General features: G+C 39.1%; 1 protein-coding gene across 1 annotated transcript in view; it reads left to right on the plus strand.

The window, feature by feature from the left end:
- Positions 1-242: 242 nt before the first annotated feature.
- LOC309568071 (indolethylamine N-methyltransferase-like) overlaps positions 243-21,447 on the plus strand; it is a gene marked incomplete at its 5' end in the record, with an annotated part of 48,428 nt that continues 27,223 nt past the window's right edge. Inside the window, 2 exons of the mRNA XM_082273641.1 lie at positions 243-393; positions 3,702-3,909. Coding sequence (XP_082129767.1) covers positions 243-393; positions 3,702-3,909 — 359 coding nt within the window. The remainder of the gene's footprint in view (positions 394-3,701; positions 3,910-21,447) is intronic.

Raw genomic sequence — 21,447 nt, forward strand, 5'->3', positions numbered from 1 at the left:
TTTCACTTGTAAACAACATGTGTCAGAAAAAGGCCCGGTCCTAAAGTGGTTAAACATTTGCAAACTCGGGTGGCAATCAAAGCTCAGTCAGCTCTGTTACCATGGCTGCTTTGTAAATATACTTACAATTATATTGAATTAAAATATACCAACCTTCTTTCAACTGAATATAAATAGAACTCCAACATTAAAGTTTAGTTGAAAGCAGAAATCAATAAGGTGAAGTTCAGCATTGCAGGACAATGGATTCCACAACACATAAACTCTATCATGTACATGGAATGGATACCAGAAATCATCTGGATTCATATTTCTCTAATAAGGAGGACATGGTCTTCGCAGACGATTCTTTAAAATTTCCAATGGCGAATATTTACAATCAGCTCAGCAGCGGTATGTACACAATATATTGATATATTTAACAAAAAAGACTAATTTTGGTAATAAATCTAAGCATATAACTCACAGTGGTGGGGGTTCCCATAGCTCTGTCTTCACAGTTTCCCATTGCTGGTAGCAGGAGAATGCTTTATTTCTGGCTCAAAAATCAAGCTATTTCTATAGAAAAAGTTATTCACGTCACTTTGAACTCTTCCACATTTTGTTGTGTTACAAGTTGCAATTTATATAGATTTTATTGAGATTTTATATATATGATGTATATTAAAATTAATGTATACATAATTGTATAAAATTAAATTCAATTTGTAATTAAATAATAACAATTAACACAAAAAATTGGGCTTCCTCTGGAGCAAACAATCGTCCTCTGATGTTGTATAATTGGTTGAATGAGGTCTACTTTTGGGTAATTAATGTTCCTGGTGTAAGCAAGTCCAGGATAAGGTTTTAGACAAGTACCAATCAAGGTTGGGTTCTAGAAATTATTTTTAAAAACTTCTCCAGTGGGCTTTTCAAAATTTTTAATTGTGAAAAGCTGTCTTGGGAGGCAAACAACAACTTCAAGATGAATCCTCTGTGCCATTTATTCCATCCAATGGCACAATGAAGGAATGGAGAACTCCAACGTGAGGTGGAGAGGTCAACAGTGGCAGGCTGATCTAAAAAATACATTTTAAAAGAGGATCATAAACTTATGGAAGAACCCTGGGACCATCATAAAAAAATTTCAAAGATTTCTGAGTTTAAAAATATATTTTTTTTTTTACAGAATTCTGAGTTTGAAAGTCAGAATTCTGAGATTAAAAGTCAGAATTCTGAGATTACAAGTTTGGACCATGCTAAAATTTATTAACCACAATTCTGAGATTAAAAGTCAGAATTCTGAGATTAAAAGTCAGAATTCTGAGTTTAAAAAGTCAGAATTATGACTTTTAATCTCATGATTCTGATTTTCAAACTCAGAATTCTGTAAAAAAAAAATATATATATATTTTCAAACTCAGAAATCTTTGACATTTTTTTATGATGGCCCCAGGGCTCTTCCATATAAACTGGTACCACATCATGATGAGACAATAACAAATGATAATGTATTTCCTATGACATTTTTTTTTTTTTAACAAATATAAATTTATTGAAACACCGAAAGCGATACAGTAGAACAGAACAGTAGTTACATTTAAATATAACTAAAACACAGGTGAACAAAATAAGGCCACAAATAGTTGTTAGAGCCATATGCAAAACTAGAGAGAAAAAAGGCCTATAGGCTTACAGCAAGTAAAGGCACAGAATTACCGTATCTATATGAGGCCCATTGTGAAACTAGTCATGTTTGACTTGGCTCTTGAACATAAGAAGTAAAGTGCTGAACATCTCTCTCTGCCCACTGTACCTTCCCTTTTCCAGCAGTTAGAACAGGATGGGTAAGATGGGGGGGGGGGGGGGGGACAGTAGAAAGTAGAAGGTAGAAGGTAGAGGGGGGGGGAAGGGGGGGAGAAGAGAGGGACAGTAGAAAGTAGAAGGTAGAAGGTAGAAGAAGGGGGTGGGGGGAAAGAAAAGAAGATTGTCGACGATGGAGTCCAAATTCTATGACTGTTTTTTTTTATTTGGTGAAGGTGTCACTCCTAGTCATTATATTATCACTTTTTATGTATTTGCTTGCAAAAGGTTAATTTACAAACATTATCATACTTGTTTTTTAACTTTAAGGCCCAGTTTACACTTGTACGAGTTGTAGTGCAACTTTGCACCCCAAAGTCACATGACAAGTTGCACCCCATGTTTTTTCAATGAGTACAGTTCATATTTGTGTGATTTAAGCCTCGTGCATACAGGGCGTTTTTTCCGGCTGCTTTTAGGAAATAGAAGAGGGCAGAAAAACACTGCTAAACGCTAACGTAATTAAATGTGGCAAAATGTGCATTAGCACCAATGCAAAACGCTACTAAAAGCGTGTTTTTACAGCTGCTTTTTCCTGGTGTCAGTACTGGTTTTGCAGCTTTTTTTTTTATAACGTCCTTAAAGTCACAGCGACATTAAAGTAGTTCCTGCACTACTTTGATCTGACTTTCATGCGACATGAGGGCCATAAACTTCAATGTAAACCTTAAAAGTCGCATGAAAGCCGCACCTGAATTTTATATATATATATATATATATATATGTATGTGTGACTTTGTAGAGCACACACAGTCACATGGTCAAAGCCAAAGTCGCACTTGCCCAAAGTGGCATCAAAGTCCCATTAAGTCACACTGTAAAGTCACAATGGAAATTGCACAATTTTGAAAGTGTGAATGGAGCATAACAAAAGATCATAACAAATGTAGAGCAAAGTGACTGTGTCCCCAGACCTCTTTATACTCCCCTTACCTGCACTACATCTCAGCACCTTGCTCATCTGGCAAGGTAATGTGATATATATGGAAGATAATGTGACATATAACGGAAGATAATGTGACATATAATGGAAGATAATGTGACATGTAACAGAAGATAATGTGACATATAATGAAAGATAATGTGACATATAATGGAAGATAATGTGACATATAATGAAAGATAATGTGACATGTAACAGAAGATAATGTGACATATAATGAAAGATAATGTGACATATAATGGAAGATAATGTGACATATAACGGAAGATAATGTGACATATAATGAAAGATAATGTGACATATAATGAAAGATAATGTGACATGTAACAGAAGATAATGTGACATATAATGAAAGATAATGTGACATGTATCAGAAGATAATGTGACATATAATGAAAGATAATGTGACATATAATGGAAGATAATGTGTGACATATAATGGAAGATAATGTGACATATAATGAAAGATAATGTGACATATAATGGAAGATAATGTGTGACATATAATGGAAGATAATGTGACATATAATGAAAGATAATGTGACATATAATGAAAGATAATGTGACATATAATGGAAGATAATGTGACATGTAACAGAAGATAATGTGACATATAATGAAAGATAATGTGACATATTATGGAAGATAATGTGACATATAATGAAAGATGTGACATATAATGGAAGATAATGTGACATGTAACGGAAGATAATGTGACACATATGGAAGATAATGTGACATATAATGGTGGCTGGGCTTAGCAGGGCATGACCATATCAAATATTGGTGGGGAACAAGTTTTTAAAGCTATATTCACCTAGCAGTGTCATTAAATGCCAATTGTTATGAAATCTCTTTATTGGCAGTAAAATGTTTTGGGAAAATAACATCTGAATCTGTATTATCCCTGCAGGTCATGTTAAGGGTACATTTATGATTGACATCAGCGTTGGTTCCATCATTCACCATCTTTATGCCTGCTCCGGTTTCTTCAAAAAAATAGTTGTATTAAAATTCCAAGAGAAATGTATCATGGAACTGACAAGATGGCTACATGACCGTACCGGAGCATATGATTGGTCGCATACATCAGCAGCTGCAGCTGAGTTAGAAGGAACGAGGTGACTTGTCCCCTAATCATTCCTCACTTTCTGACTTTTGTATTTTAGGTTGCAGAAGATTGTTTCTTTAAAAGACACTTTTATTGGTTTTGAGTAGATTTCATTTATTAAGTTGTTTAACCACTTCTGGACTGGAAGAATTTCCCACTTAATAAGCAGGCCATTTTTTGCGATTTGGCACTGCGTTACTTTAACTGATAATTGCGCGGTCGTGCGATGCTGTACCCAAATAAATTGATGTCCTTTTTACCCACAAATAGAGATTTCTTTTGGTGGTGTTTGATCACCTCTGCGATTTTTATTTTTTGCGCTATAAACAAAAAAGAGCGACAATTCTGAAAAAGAAAAAAAACAATATTTTTTACTTTTTGCTATATAACATTCCCAATGAAATAAAAAAATTAAAAATCTATTTTTTTCATAATTTTAGACCAATTTGTATTCTGCTACATATTTTTGGTAAAAAAAAAATCGCAATAAGCATATTTTGATTGGTTTGCGCAAAAGTTATCGCGTCTACAAACTAGGGGAAAGATTTATGTTATTTTTATTTATTTTTTTACTAGTAATGATGGTGATCAGCGATTTTTAGCGGGACTGCGACATTGCGGCAGACAGACCAGACACCTAACTGACATTTTTGACACTTTTGCACTGTTACTGTACTAATGACACTGGCAGGGAAGGAGTTAACACCAGGTGTGATCAAAGGGTTAAATGTGCTTTCTAACTGTGTGGGGGATGGGCTTGCTGCATGAACACAGAGACCTGTGTTCCTAAATAGGAGGAACACAGGACCCCCGTGTTCATAACTGACAGAACAGCGGTCTGCCAGGTTTACAACGGCAGACCGCACTCAGGAAATGTAAGGTGAAAACAATCAAAACTCCTTTATTCTTCTTCGGTACAGCAGACAGACAGTACAATGCACATAACAGACGTGTCGGGTTGACGCGTTTCACGATAAAGATCGCTTACTCATAACCACACACTGTGGAACCGTGGAAGCCGACATACATTTGTAGGTAAACCAAAAAAGAGGGAGGTGACCAAAGAATGTAATTGCTTGCACCTTGAATTGATTGATTGATAAGAAACAGATGTAGGTTCAGCAAGTCCACAGTTCCACAGTGAAAGACAATTAGATACAAAACTCCTTCACCACGTAGGGGAATGGAGATATACATACGAACAATATAAAACCATATGTGTGACTGATACAAAGATATAAAGATATAAAACAATGGCTGAAAAAATAGGAACCAATAAATGAATGAATCATGCATGAGTAAATAGAAAACCTCATCATTGAATGCTTTAGACTCTGGTGGCGAGGACATAATAAATAAAAGACAAATATATGTAGAAAGTGGTCGTCCAATGTATGGAAAGGATCTCTCAAATGTAGTTAGTGGCTATGTAAAAAATCGTGTATATAAAAAAGATAGTTTATTGGAATAACATACCAGATGTTGCACTGATATTAATCCTGAAAAAGAGAAGATAACTCCCATGCATATAAAGAATATTATGTGTGAAAAATGTGAAAATATAAGAAATTAAAAAAAAAAAAAATAAAAAAATAAAAAAATAATAAAAAAAAAAAATGTGAAAAAAGAAAAAAGACTTGTGAAAAGAAAAACCACATTTTTGACAATAGTTGAAGAGACATAAAATCAATATGAATAAAAATAGATGGTGATAGTGAAAGATGTGGCAGTAAATATACTACCGGATGTAGAATGTGAGAGAAATAATAAAAATAGGAAAATAATTATTCTTCTTCCAAAAAAGTGTGAAGAAGGGTGATAAGGTGAAAAAATATATAATAATGAATGTGATATGATAAAAAGTAACAATCCGTCAAGTGTGTAGCATAATCAATGAACATTAATCAATATATAAAGAAAACGCAAAACACGGGATGAAACTGAAAGTAATGTGCAACTAGTGTGCGTGATGGTGAGATGTAGTAAAAGTATAGGTTAACATATCAATAAAGACGACTCATATAGAAAATATAAAACATGAATTGTCATGCCACCAGAGGATAAGCACCGAAAAAAGCCTATAGGTTCCCATTTTTACAGATGTATCTAGACTGACACCAAAGTCGCCATGTATAAATTCACTAATTAAGTATATAAATGATTGATCGACCAAATACATGGTTCAAAGAAGACACTCAAAAACAGAAGCGCATGCATACAAAATATATAGAAAAACCATTTCATAGAAGCATATTCCATTTGTTTAAGTGTGCCCTAGGGGTTTTCTCTACCAAAGATACTGAAAAATTAGTCCCCATTTCTCCCGTCATGCCCATATTCCACCATCTCCCCAAGGTCCACAAAGGTTTAGACCCAATTTTGGGAAGACCTATTGTTTCAGGTATTGGGTCCCTCTGTGAGAGACTTGGGGAGTGGTTGGATGGGCAACTACAAGGTCTAGTACATAGTCTTCCAGGTTTCCTAAAAGACACCACACACCTATTAAATATCATGGAAGATTTTGTCTGGAAGGATCACTATGTATGGATCACCTGTGATGTCACTAGCCTCTATTCCTCAATACCCCATGATCTGGCTCTATTAGCTATAAAAACTATGTTGTTACATAACACAAACCTACCTGCTGATCTACAATTATATATTCTTGAAGTCCTTCAATTTTTGTTAACACACAATTACTTTACCTTTGATGGGGATTTCTACCTCCAAAGATGTGGGGCAGCGATGGGAGCCAAGTTCTCCCCCTCTCTCGCCAACCTATACATGGGTTGGTGGGAGAGACCCCACATCTTTGGAGGTGGAAATCCCTTCAGAGATCAGATCGCTCTGTTCTTTAGATACATTGACGATCTGATCTTTGTTTGCCACCATGATGTTGATTTGAATGCATTCTTGGAGTACCTCAACAACAATTCGGTTAATCTAAAATTCACGGGACACAGGAGCCCAGATAGAATTGAATTTTTAGATGTTACCTTGAGTCATTTGGGCGACAAAGTTGTCTCCAATTTATATAGGAAACCACTGTCAGGCAACAGCCTGTTACATGCGGAATCTAGCCACCCTATGCATACACTGAAAGGTATACCCGTTGGGCAGTTTTTGAGATTGCGCAGAATATGCAGTAATATTGCGGATTTCAAAAAAGAATCACTTTCTTTACGATCTAGATTCCTTGCTAGAGGATATCCGCAATGGATGATCAACAGAGCATATGTCCTGGCCCTTAATAGAGATCGGACTGATCTCCTGGATAAACAACGATGTTCCAACACCAATAACACTCTAACTAAATTTATTAACCAAAAATCTAAAGCCAGCAATAAATATAGACATAACCGCACTCCACTTACCCACATGAAAAACTCTAAACCCATGCCCTCTATTACGTTGTCTCTCCCGTATAGTTTAGAATTCCACAAGGTCAAAACAATTATTCAGAAACATCTACCGCTTCTTAATACTGACGACATATGTGCTAACATTCTAAACGTGGGAGTCAATATAGTTGCCAAAAGAGCTGTTACCCTGGGCAACGTCTTATCACCTAGCCTTTATCTTTCTAAAAAACCTAAACAATCCCCTACTTGGCTATACTGTAGAGGCAATTACAAATGTGGCATGACTGATTGTGTCACTTGCCCCCACATCCTTCATGGAAACACCTTTAAGTCTTCGGTGAGTGAAAAGGCTTTTCATCTGGAAAAGTTTTTTAACTGTAACTCAGAATATGTCATATATCTTATAACCTGCAAGGCCTGTTTGATACAATATGTAGGTAGAACCACTCGCAGGCTTAAGGATAGGTTCAGGGAACATCTAAGTGACATTAGACTATCAAAATCAACCAATGTGGCACGCCACTTCAATCACAACCATGGAGGTGACTTGTCCCTAGTACAGGTTCAGGTCATAGAGCGCATCACTAAACCAATTAGAGGCGGGGATATTTTCCATATATTATGCAAAAAAGAGGTCTCTTGGATTTTTAGGCTTTAAACTCGCATTCCACAGGGATTGAATTTTGAGTGGGACATCACTCATTTTTATGAGTGAGTTTTCCTCTCCCCTCTTTTTTCTTTTCTTTTTTCATTTAATGCCATGCTCTACACATCCTTCCCCTTTTTTGTTTTTTTGGTTTTTGGTTTTCAGTTTTTGGTTTTTCAATTTTTAATTTTTATTAACTTTTATTATTTATATATATATATATATATATATAAAGGAGAAAAAACAACTGCGCTAATTCAAAAAAGCAAAGCAGCAGCTTCAAGTGCGACTGACACCCCAAGAAGAAATTATATACATAAAGCTGCGCTAACAAATGAAACAGTCCATGTGAATGTCCATAAATGAGAGGGAAAAATGATGACCCTTGTGCAGGTACCGCTTACCAGATTCCAATCATTAAAGAGCCAAGAAATTTAGAGGCAGAGTCTTCAAATGTGGAACACAGCAAGCTTCATAGGGCTCCGATGTAAATCTCCTCAGTGGTATATGAATAGAAGGAGAAAAACAACACCATAGTGTAAACCAGTAAAAAAAAAAAAAAAATTGGAAAAAATTGCGTTGTAACTTGTGCGGGTACCGCTTACCAGAAGTAGCAGATACTGTAGCCAAAATAATGGGAACCGAATCCACAGACCTCAGAAGGCAGCAACCCGTACCGTGGTGATGCAGGTGTCCAGGGATAAGTTTAAATGAGGGAAAAAGAGGCAAACGCCATAGCGTAAAACCACAAAACAAACGATGATAACACCCAAATAGTGATAACTAAAAATCCAATAGTGGTGAATAATGACAGCCACCACCGAAGAGGGTAGGTTCCCTTATAGATTGTACCAAGAAGTTTAAGCAGGTAGTGAGATAAACCGCTTACCAGATAGACTAGAAGGTAGACGTATAATAGAACCTAGAGGGCACCAGTGAGAATGGGTACTCTTACCAGCTCCAGATATTAATTGAGCGGGGGTTCAAAGTGACGCTGGACAACACTCCTGATAGCGCTCGTCAACCAGACTCAGGGAGGGATGCAGGTTACCCAAGAAATGAGGAGGGGAGAGCCATAGCATAAAATCCAACGACTAATTTATTGACACAAAATGTATTGCACTTACAAAATATCAGACGACAAGGAACGTGGATGAGAGGGGTTGGAGGGAGGTAACAGCCGCCGGCCGGACGGCTCCGCTCGCCTGTCCTTCACAACAAGTAGGTGGGTGTGACGTCAGCACGCCGTGACCTGACTAGTTTCATCAAAGATGATTTTTTCAAAGGTACGGGCGGCGTGCTGACGCCACCTATAAATATAGTTGAATCAATGACCGGAAGTTCCTTTTCGGCCATTTTCGTTATGGTAATAGAAGACCGGAAATACACGTCATAAACCGGAAGAGGATATGACGTATGTTGCCCAAATGTAAACAAATAGCAAAAGTGGAGCTCCGCATCCAAGGGATCAGAAATTGCATCAACACAGACCAGAGGTCCACTACGAAATCCGGGCTTTAGCGCCGAGACTCCAAAACAGCCCCAGATGGCAGATTTGTCAAAAATGCCATCTCATCGGCCAATGGAAAATTAAAATGATATAAATAATATTATAACTGAATAATTAAAATAGGATATTCCGGTCATGGATTCCTAAATACAATACAAATGAAAAGCTAAAACTAAAATCACTAAATAAATTAAAAAATAAATATTTTTTAATTTATTTAGTGATTTTAGTTTTAGCTTTTCATTTGTATTGTATTTAGGAATCCATGACCGGAATATCCTATTTTAATTATTCAGTTATAATATTATTTATATCATTTTAATTTTCCATTGGCCGATGAGATGGCATTTTTGACAAATCTGCCATCTGGGGCTGTTTTGGAGTCTCGGCGCTAAAGCCCGGATTTCGTAGTGGACCTCTGGTCTGTGTTGATGCAATTTCTGATCCCTTGGATGCGGAGCTCCACTTTTGCTATTTGTTTACATTTGGGCAACATACGTCATATCCTCTTCCGGTTTATGACGTGTATTTCCGGTCTTCTATTACCATAACGAAAATGGCCGAAAAGGAACTTCCGGTCATTGATTCAACTATATTTATAGGTGGCGTCAGCACGCCGCCCGTACCTTTGAAAAAATCATCTTTGATGAAACTAGTCAGGTCACGGCGTGCTGACGTCACACCCACCTACTTGTTGTGAAGGACGGGCGAGCGGAGCCGTCCGGCCGGCGGCTGTTACCTCCCTCCAACCCCTCTCATCCACGTTCCTTGTCGTCTGATATTTTGTAAGTGCAATACATTTTGTGTCAATAAATTAGTCGTTGGATTTTATGCTATGGCTCTCCCCTCCTCATTTCTTGGGTAACCTGCATCCCTCCCTGAGTCTGGTTGACGAGCGCTATCAGGAGTGTTGTCCAGCGTCACTTTGAACCCCCGCTCAATTAATATCTGGAGCTGGTAAGAGTACCCATTCTCACTGGTGCCCTCTAGGTTCTATTATACGTCTACCTTCTAGTCTATCTGGTAAGCGGTTTATCTCACTACCTGCTTAAAGTTCTTGGTACAATCTATAAGGGAACCTACCCTCTTCGGTGGTGGCTGTCATTATTCACCACTATTGGATTTTTAGTTATCACTATTTGGGTGTTATCATTGTTTGTTTTGTGGTTTTACGCTATGGCGTTTGCCTCTTTTTCCCTCATTTAAACTTATCCCTGGACACCTGCATCACCACGGTACGGGTTGCTGCCTTCTGAGGTCTGTGGATTCGGTTCCCATTATTTTGGCTACAGTATCTGCTACTTCTGGTAAGCGGTACCCGCACAAGTTACAACGCAATTTTTTCCAATTTTTTTTTTTTTTTTTTTTACTGGTTTACACTATGGTGTTGTTTTTCTCCTTCTATTCATATACCACTGAGGAGATTTACATCGGAGCCCTATGAAGCTTGCTGTGTTCCACATTTGAAGACTCTGCCTCTAAATTTCTTGGCTCTTTAATGATTGGAATCTGGTAAGCGGTACCTGCACAAGGGTCATCATTTTTCCCTCTCATTTATGGACATTCACATGGACTGTTTCATTTGTTAGCGCAGCTTTATGTATATAATTTCTTCTTGGGGTGTCAGTCGCACTTGAAGCTGCTGCTTTGCTTTTTTGAATTAGCGCAGTTGTTTTTTCTCCTTTATTTCACCTGTTTGACTTTCAATTGCTGCTTTTTCATGGATATTTTTGATTATAGGGCCTCTAAGGTGGTCAACACCGATGGGGTATTCGAATCTTTTACTTCAGATGATTTTGACATGAGTGGTCTGTTCATGAGGCTTAAAAATTTAATGGTGTCTGAAGTACATACCCAGTGGGATATAGTTTTTCTTGAAACTTATGTTAAGAGAACTATGGTGCCCAGGAGTCTGAGGTGGGAGGTATGTCCCCAGTCAGATGAGGGTGAGCTTGAAGAATGGCACAGATACTTCAATGAGGCAGGGGTTAATTTTTTGAGATTCCTCATATCCCGTAAAAATGCCAAACTAACTAGGCTGGATGGGGAAATCAAAATTGTTAAAGAGAAATTAGTCCCTCATATGACTAGCGAAGCCTATAAGGCCGCGTCGGCTGATCTATTGAAGCTCCTCCAAAAGGAAGAGAGAGAGCAAAAAATTAAAAAACGTAAAAAGTTCAATCGTGACTTACAGGACTATCAGTCAAGTGCAGTCTTTGAGTGGCAAAAGAAATTGTTGGGTGACCAAGAGCAACCTGATGATGCAATGGAAGTTTCAACTAACCCCCCAAGAGTTGCTTTTAATGGCCCACCTCAAACCAATAATAATGGTCCCAAAACAAATAAAAAGGGACCTCGGCCTAATGGTCGACGTCTCTCATATAAATCACCACATAGGGGCCCCAATGTTGCTAATAACAAACCCACTGGGAATCAATCTAAACCTAATAATCATTTTTCCGGACAGGGTCAACAAGGCGACTGGCAACGCGGTAGAGACCGCAACCAGCATGGAGGGTATGGTTATCCCAACTATCCCCATACTCCTCAATGGAGGAGAGGACCAGACAACTTTGCAGAATCAGGATATTATTACCCTAATCCCCATTGTCCAGAACCTGACCAATATAGACCACCACACTGGCGGCAGTATTACAGTCCCCCTAGATCCCAACCATATTGGTATGATCCAGGTTACAATCGTCCACCAGGGCCTGCAAGGGAACCTCAGAATTCTAGAAGAGATCACCCTCCCCCTAGACAAGAGGGCTATCAGTATAATGTACCGGTTAATAACCGATTCTACCCGCTTAAGGACAATGAGGCCCCTGAAGAAGTGGAAACATCTCAACCACTCAACAGTACACATACAGTAAGAGAGGTGGCCTTGGAGAACCCTAACTCTGAGACCCTAGCAGGTCAAAGCTATCCTGGTTGGGGTTTTCCCAAGGCCAATCAAGGCATCAAGCGCCCAGCCGAACCTCAAGAGGATGTCGGGGAGGCAGGCGCATTAAATCAAAAAAAATCCAAAACGTAGAGGGTGCAGGTATCTTTAACCTCAGCAAGGTCACCCTTAGCAGTGCTGAGATTCAAATTTTAGATAAAGGCCTTAAATTCGCACCCCCACAACGCCTTAATAAATTCCAAACATACATGGATGTACACAAGTTTGTGAGGAAAATGAGTGTAAAAAGATACATGATGAGTAATCCAATTAGCCAACAAACGAATGTACCCCGGCAATATCAGCATTCCGGGTTATCAAATGCATCTGTTTTTAACCCGCCAGGATCTTTAGCACCATCTCTGAAAGTTTTCAGGGATGTGGTGCTTAGAGATCTGGATCGCATTCAAGTGCATAAAACTTCTCTACCCACTAATTTACAGACCGGATTAGATTCCCTATGTAATAATAAAAACTTGGTGATCAGGCCCGCCGACAAAGGCGGTGGGATAGCAGTCCTGGATAGGGACGACTATATGGCAGAAATGTATAGACTATTGAGTGATGGTCAGACTTATGTCACACTGCCCTCTGACCCTAAGATCAAATACAAAAAGGAGTTGGTAAACATAGTTGAAGATGGTTACCAAAGAGGCATACTCAACAAAAAGGAGAGGGCCTATCTTGTCCCAAAATGTCCCCGGACTCCGGTGATCTACTGCCTCCCTAAACTGCATAAGAGTCTGACTTCCCCCCCGGGTCGTCCCATCGTCAGTGGTATAGACTCTGTGACGTCCCGGGTGGGGAAGTATATTGACTCTTATTTGCAGCCTCTGGTCCAAAAGACCCCATCGTACATTAAGGACACTACACATGTCCTTAATTTACTATCTGGACTGACTCCCACTGCTGACCTATGGATGGTAACAGCGGACGTATCTTCACTGTATACCGTCATTCCACATCACTTGGGTCTTAATGCAGTGGGAATGTTTCTAGACAGAGACTCCTCTATACCTGACCAACAGATCTCACTCATTATGAGACTTTTGGAATTCGCCACCCATCACAACTATTTTTGGTTTGATGGGAGGTTCTATCGCCAGACGACAGGTGTGGCAATGGGGGCTAAGTATGCCCCCTCCCTTGCCAACTTGTTTATGGCACAGTGGGAGGAGGATGTCATCTATGCCCACCATAGGCCTCAATTGAGGTTGTGGGCCAGGTACATAGATGATGTCCTCCTCCTCTGGGATGGTCATCATCGTGACCTGGTAGCTTTTATGGAGATGCTGAATTCCAACTCAAGAGGGATCCAACTTAATTATGAATGTAGTCAATCTACTATTAACTTTCTTGACATTACCATAACTGTGAGGGATAACTGTTTTTTCACCTCTACCCACTTTAAATCGACGGACAGAAATTCATACATTCCCGTCGACAGCTGTCACCATGACCCTTGGCTAAAGGCTGTGCCAAAGGGACAATATCTCCGCATTAGGAGGAATTGTTCCAGTCATCAGGTTTTTCTCTCTCAGTCTGAGGTTTTAACCAAGAGATTTCTTGAGAAGGGATATGATCATGAATTTCTCCAGAAAACACTCTTGGAGGTACAGCAAAAAGATAGAGCTTCACTCTTGAAACCACGGGAAGTGGAAGATAATACAGTTTCCAGTGTGCCCGCTGCTCCCTTTATTACCACCTTTTCCAGTCAACACATGGTCATTAAAAACTTAATACGCCGACACTGGCATATTTTAAATAATGACCCTGTTCTAGGCACAACCCTACCTGAGAAACCTAGGGTTGTTTTCAAGGGTGCACTATCCTTAAGACATAGTCTGGCCCCCAATGTGCTGGAACCCCCCAAACCTAGGAGTACTTTCCTAGACCAGCTCACTGGTTATTACAAATGTAATAGGTGCCAGATATGTTCTTTGAATTCAATACGGACACGTAATACTAAATCCTTCACCTCACATAGTACTGGCAAGCCACATGACATTGAGCCTTTCATTTCGTGCACTACCAAGGGAGTTGTCTATCTGCTTCAATGCCCTTGTGGCTATCAATACATAGGCAGAACCAAACGCCCTATGAATGTCAGACTCAATGAACATGTGGCAAACATTCGTAAATCATTTCCGAAGCACTCGGTATCGAAACATTATGCCCAGGCCCACAATAGTGATCCCAAGAATACACTATTTCTGGGAATAGACAAGTTTACCCCACACTGGCGGGGTGAACCTCTTAAGAGGGGTATCTCCCGCCTTGAGATGGCCTGGATATATAGGGTCAAAACATACACACCTTTTGGCTTGAATGTTGACACAGAGATCAACGCATTCATTGATAACTCCTGAGCTGATTAGGATTTTCAAAGAATAATTACCTTTTTTGGTTGGTGAATTTTTAGTTTTCTTTTTAAGGGACAATATGTTCTGTATAGGTGCTTTTTATGTACTTTTTTAATATGTTGCAATGTATTTTTTAATTTATTTAGTGATTTTAGTTTTAGCTTTTCATTTGTATTGTATTTAGGAATCCATGACCGGAATATCCTATTTTAATTATTCAGTTATAATATTATTTATATCATTTTAATTTTCCATTGGCCGATGAGATGGCATTTTTGACAAATCTGCCATCTGGGGCTGTTTTGGAGTCTCGGCGCTAAAGCCCGGATTTCGTAGTGGACCTCTGGTCTGTGTTGATGCAATTTCTGATCCCTTGGATGCGGAGCTCCACTTTTGCTATTTGTTTACATTTGGGCAACATACGTCATATCCTCTTCCGGTTTATGACGTGTATTTCCGGTCTTCTATTACCATAACGAAAATGGCCGAAAAGGAACTTCCGGTCATTGATTCAACTATATTTATAGGTGGCGTCAGCACGCCGCCCGTACCTTTGAAAAAATCATCTTTGATGAAACTAGTCAGGTCACGGCGTGCTGACGTCACACCCACCTACTTGTTGTGAAGGACGGGCGAGCGGAGCCGTCCGGCCGGCGGCTGTTACCTCCCTCCAACCCCTCTCATCCACGTTCCTTGTCGTCTGATATTTTGTAAGTGCAATACATTTTGTGTCAATAAATTAGTCGTTGGATTTTATGCTATGGCTCTCCCCTCCTCATTTCTTGGGTAACCTGCATCCCTCCCTGAGTCTGGTTGACGAGCGCTATCAGGAGTGTTGTCCAGCGTCACTTTGAACCCCCGCTCAATTAATATCTGGAGCTGGTAAGAGTACCCATTCTCACTGGTGCCCTCTAGGTTCTATTATACGTCTACCTTCTAGTCTATCTGGTAAGCGGTTTATCTCACTACCTGCTTAAACTTCTTGGTACAATCTATAAGGGAACCTACCCTCTTCGGTGGTGGCTGTCATTATTCACCACTATTGGATTTTTAGTTATCACTATTTGGGTGTTATCATCGTTTGTTTTGTGGTTTTACGCTATGGCGTTTGCCTCTTTTTCCCTCATTTAAACTTATCCCTGGACACCTGCATCACCACGGTACGGGTTGCTGCCTTCTGAGGTCTGTGGATTCGGTTCCCATTATTTTGGCTACAGTATCTGCTACTTCTGGTAAGCGGTACCCGCACAAGTTACAACGCAATTTTTTCCAATTTTTTTTTTTTTTTTTACTGGTTTACACTATGGTGTTGTTTTTCTCCTTCTATTCATATACCACTGAGGAGATTTACATCGGAGCCCTATGAAGCTTGCTGTGTTCCACATTTGAAGACTCTGCCTCTAAATTTCTTGGCTCTTTAATGATTGGAATCTGGTAAGCGGTACCTGCACAAGGGTCATCATTTTTCCCTCTCATTTATGGACATTCACATGGACTGTTTCATTTGTTAGCGCAGCTTTATGTATATAATATATATATATATATATATATATATATTTGGCTTTTTGATTTTTTTGGCTTTTTGATTTTTATTTAAATTTTTATGTATCTCGCTGGTTTTGGCTTTCAGCCACGAACCCCGTGGTCATTCATGGTTATATGTCAGGAGTCATTTGCTTCTGTTTTTTGATCGCCATCCGGTAATGGTTTGAAGGATTCTGCTATGTAGCTCCATATAGCTTTGAGATTTTTCTTTTTCTGTTTCTTCTCTTTACCTCACTTCCCTTTTTTCTAAATAATAAGGTCTGTTTTTAGGCCCTTAGTCTCATGTCAGGTCATGGCTATTTCCCTGTCTTGAGGCTCCATTTGAGGCTCGTTCCGAGCTTCTTCGAGCCCTTCTTTTCTTGATATATACTATGCACCAGTCACTTTATTTCTATTGTCATATTTTGCTACTATCAATATGCATTCATTTAAGGTCAACAAGCTGTCTGAGTGTCAACAATGGTTACTAGTTAAAATTAAAATTTCTATATTTTTCCAATGACTTTTTGATTAATAAAGTCACCATTGGAAGAGGGGGTCTTCCTTTTCCTTGACACCATGACCGCCATATCGCATATATTTCTCCATTCCAGTTCATATCTTATTATATTCACTACATATAGTGATTTTCTATGTTAAATCAATGTTTACTGGTTCTTCACTATATTTACATGTCCCATTACATTCACGGACACACTCAAACAAATGGAATATGCTTCTATGAAATGGTTTTTCTATATATTTTGTATGCATGCGCTTCTGTTTTTGAGTGTCTTCTTTGAACCATGTATTTGGTCGATCAATCATTTACATACTTAATTAGTGAATTTATACATGGCGACTTTGGTGTCAGTCTAGATACATCTGTAAAAATGGGAACCTATAGGCTTTTTTCGGTGCTTATCCTCTGGTGGCATGACAATTCATGTTTTATATTTTCTATATGAGTCGTCTTTATTGATATGTTAACCTATACTTTTACTACATCTCACCATCACGCACACTAGTTGCACATTACTTTCAGTTTCAGAGGGGGAGAACTTGGCTCCCATCGCTGCCCCACATCTTTGGAGGTAGAAATCCCCATCAAAGGTAAAGTAATTGTGTGTTAACAAAAATTGAAGGACTTCAAGAATATATAATTGTAGATCAGCAGGTAGGTTTGTGTTATGTAACAACATAGTTTTTATAGCTAATAGAGCCAGATCATGGGGTATTGAGGAATAGAGGCTAGTGACATCACAGGTGATCCATACATAGTGATCCTTCCAGACAAAATCTTCCATGATATTTAATAGGTGTGTGGTGTCTTTTAGGAAACCTGGAAGACTATGTACTAGACCTTGTAGTTGCCCATCCAACCACTCCCCAAGTCTCTCACAGAGGGACCCAATACCTGAAACAATAGGTCTTCCCAAAATTGGGTCTAAACCTTTGTGGACCTTGGGGAGATGGTGGAATATGGGCATGACGGGAGAAATGGGGACTAATTTTTCAGTATCTTTGGTAGAGAAAACCCCTAGGGCACACTCAAACAAATGGAATATGCTTCTATGAAATGGTTTTTCTATATATTTTGTATGCATGCGCTTCTGTTTTTGAGTGTCTTCTTTGAACCATGTATTTGGTCGATCAATCATTTATATACTTAATTAGTGAATTTATACATGGCGACTTTGGTGTCAGTCTAGATACATCTGTAAAAATGGGAACCTATAGGCTTTTTTCGGTGCTTATCCTCTGGTGGCATGACAATTCATGTTTTATATTTTCTATATGAGTCGTCTTTATTGATATGTTAACCTATACTTTTACTACATCTCACCATCACGCACACTAGTTGCACATTACTTTCAGTTTCATCCCGTGTTTTGCGTTTTCTTTATATATTGATTAATGTTCATTGATTATGCTACACACTTGACGGATTGTTACTTTTTATCATATCACATTCATTATTATATATTTTTTCACCTTATCACCCTTCTTCACACTTTTTTGGAAGAAGAATAATTATTTTCCTATTTTTATTATTTCTCTCACATTCTACATCCGGTAGTATATTTACTGCCACATCTTTCACTATCACCATCTATTTTTATTCATATTGATTTTATGTCTCTTCAACTATTGTCAAAAATGTGGTTTTTCTTTTCACAAGTCTTTTTTCTTTTTTCACATTTTTTTTTTTTTATTATTTTTTTATTTTTTTATTTTTTTTTTTTTAATTTCTTATATTTTCACATTTTTCACACATAATATTCTTTATATGCATGGGAGTTATCTTCTCTTTTTCAGGATTAATATCAGTGCAACATCTGGTATGTTATTCCAATAAACTATCTTTTTTATATACACGATTTTTTACATAGCCACTAACTACATTTGAGAGATCCTTTCCATACATTGGACGACCACTTTCTACATATATTTGTCTTTTATTTATTATGTCCTCGCCACCAGAGTCTAAAGCATTCAATGATGAGGTTTTCTATTTACTCATGCATGATTCATTCATTTATTGGTTCCTATTTTTTCAGCCATTGTTTTATATCTTTATATCTTTGTATCAGTCACACATATGGTTTTATATTGTTCGTATGTATATCTCCATTCCCCTACGTGGTGAAGGAGTTTTGTATCTAATTGTCTTTCACTGTGGAACTGTGGACTTGCTGAACCTACATCTGTTTCTTATCAATCAATCAATTCAAGGTGCAAGCAATTACATTCTTTGGTCACCTCCCTCTTTTTTGGTTTACCTACAAATGTATGTCGGCTTCCACGGTTCCACAGTGTGTGGTTATGAGTAAGCGATCTTTATCGTGAAACGCGTCAACCTGACACGTCTGTTATGTGCATTGTACTGTCTGTCTGCTGTACCGAAGAAGAATAAAGGAGTTTTGATTGTTTTCACCTTACATTTCCTGAGTGCGGTCTACTTTCTTGGATTTTCTATTGCTTGGACGGCGGATCTGACCAGCACCAGCCATTGAACTGACACCTGAGCGGCTCTGCTCTTTGTTGTTATTTACAACGGCAGACCGCCATTCCACGGGGAGCGATCACGGGTTCCCGGCGGCAATCGCGGCATCTGGACCCGCTGATTGTCTCTCTCTGTGGCCAATTGGAGCCCCCCTACTAGCGGTCCCAGGAAACGACGTACATGTGCGTCGTTTCACGGGACAGAGCAGACCGGCCGGCGGCTGGTCCGCAAGTGGTTAAATACAAACTTTTTTCATGTTTTTAGTCAGGTAACTTTGAAATATTGTATTTGAAAAGTTCAAATCTGTTTCCATCCATCCGATGGAGCTCTCAGCTCTTTATAATTGTTTTTATTCAAGCTCTCCTTATCTACTGTGCTGAAAAAGCAAATTCACATTGTTTAACCACTTCTGGGCTGGAAGGTTTTACCCCCTTAATGACCAGGCCATTTTTTTGCAATTCTGCACTGCGTTTTTTTAATGGACAATCGCGCGGTTGTGCGACACTGTGCCTAAAGAAATTGATGTCCTTTTTTTCCCTACAATTAGATCTCGCTTTTGGTGGTATTTATTCACCTGTGCAATTTTTTATTTTTTGTGCTATAAACAAAAAAAGAGCGACAATTCTGAAAAAAAAAAAGCAATATTTTTCACATTTTGCTATATAACATTCCCAATGAAATAAAAAAATTAAAAATCAATTTTTTTCATCATTTTAGGCCAATTTGTATTCTGCTGCATATTTTTGGTAAAAAAAAAACCCCAATAAGTGTATTTTGATTGGTTTGCGCAAAAGTTATCACATCTACAAGTGACAGACAACAGAGGGTTGTAGTCAATGGAGAACATTCAGAACAAGGTCATGTTACCAGTGGGGTACCTCAGGGATCTGTACTGGGACCAATTTTGTTTAATATCTTCATAAGTGATATTGCAAAAGGCCTCGATGGTAAGGTTTGTCTTTTTGCTGATGACACAAAGATATGTAACAGGGTTGATGTTCCTGGAGGGAAACGCCAAATGGAAAAGGATTTAGGAAAACTAGAAGAATGGTCAGAACTCTGACAACTGAAATTTAATGTGGATAAGTGCAAGATAATGCACCTGGGGCGTAAAAACCCAAGGGCAGAATATAGAATATTTGACACAGTCCTGACCTCAGTATCTGAGGAAAGGGATTTAGGAGTAATTATTTCAGAAGACTTAAAGGTGGGAAGACAATGTAATAGAGCAGCACGAAATGCCAGCAGAATGCTTGGATGTATAGGGAGAGGTATAAGCAGTAGAAAGAGAGAAGTGCTTATGCCGCTGTACAGAACACTGGTGAGACCTCACTTGGAGTATTGTGCGCAGTACTGGAGGCCATATCTCCAGAAGGATATAGATACTCTAGAGAGAGTTCAGAGAAGAGCTACTAAACTAGTACATGGATTGCAGGAAAAAACTTACCAGGAAAGGTTAAAGGACCTTAACATGTATAGCTTGGAAGAAAGAAGAGACAGAGGGGATATGATAGAAACTTTAAAGCGGAGTTCCAGCCATTTACTCACCTGTCCAACGGTCCAGCGATGCGGCCGCCGGAAGCCTCGATCCTCTCCCTCGGCGCCGGCATCACTGCTGTGGGCACCCGGCTGTTACAGTTTGCGGCTTCACAGCCGGGTACCCACTGCGCATGCGCGAGTCGCGCTGCGCGCCGTGATTGGCCGGCAATCTTCTGGGACCTCTGACGTGTCCCAGAAGATTGCAGGGAGGGAGGGGAAGAGGAGAACTTCCGTTTAGGGCGCCGCGGCGCTCCGAGCAGAAGTGGGAGCGGGTACCTGTCAAAATAGGTACCCGCTCCCCCCCCCCAAAAAATGACATGCCAAATGTGGCATGTCGGGGGGTCAGGACTCCCTAAAGCGGAAGTTCCACTTTTGGGTGGAACTCCGCTTTAAATACATAAAGGGAATCAACTCGGTAAAGGAGGATTAGAGGGGCAAAGGTTTAAAAGTAATATGAGGAAGTATTACTTTACTGAGAGAGTAGTGGATGCATGGAATAACCTTCCTGCAGAAGTGGTAGCTGCAAATACAGTGAAGGAGTTTAAGCATGCCTGGGATAGGCATAAGGCTATCCTTCATATAAGATAGGGCCAGGGACTATTCATAGGATTCAGATATATTGGGCAGACTAGATGGGCCAAATGGTTCTTATC

This window comes from Pelophylax lessonae, assembly GCF_965119305.1.
Source record: "Pelophylax lessonae genome assembly, chromosome: 12".
In the NCBI taxonomy this organism is placed as follows: domain Eukaryota; kingdom Metazoa; phylum Chordata; class Amphibia; order Anura; family Ranidae; genus Pelophylax; species Pelophylax lessonae.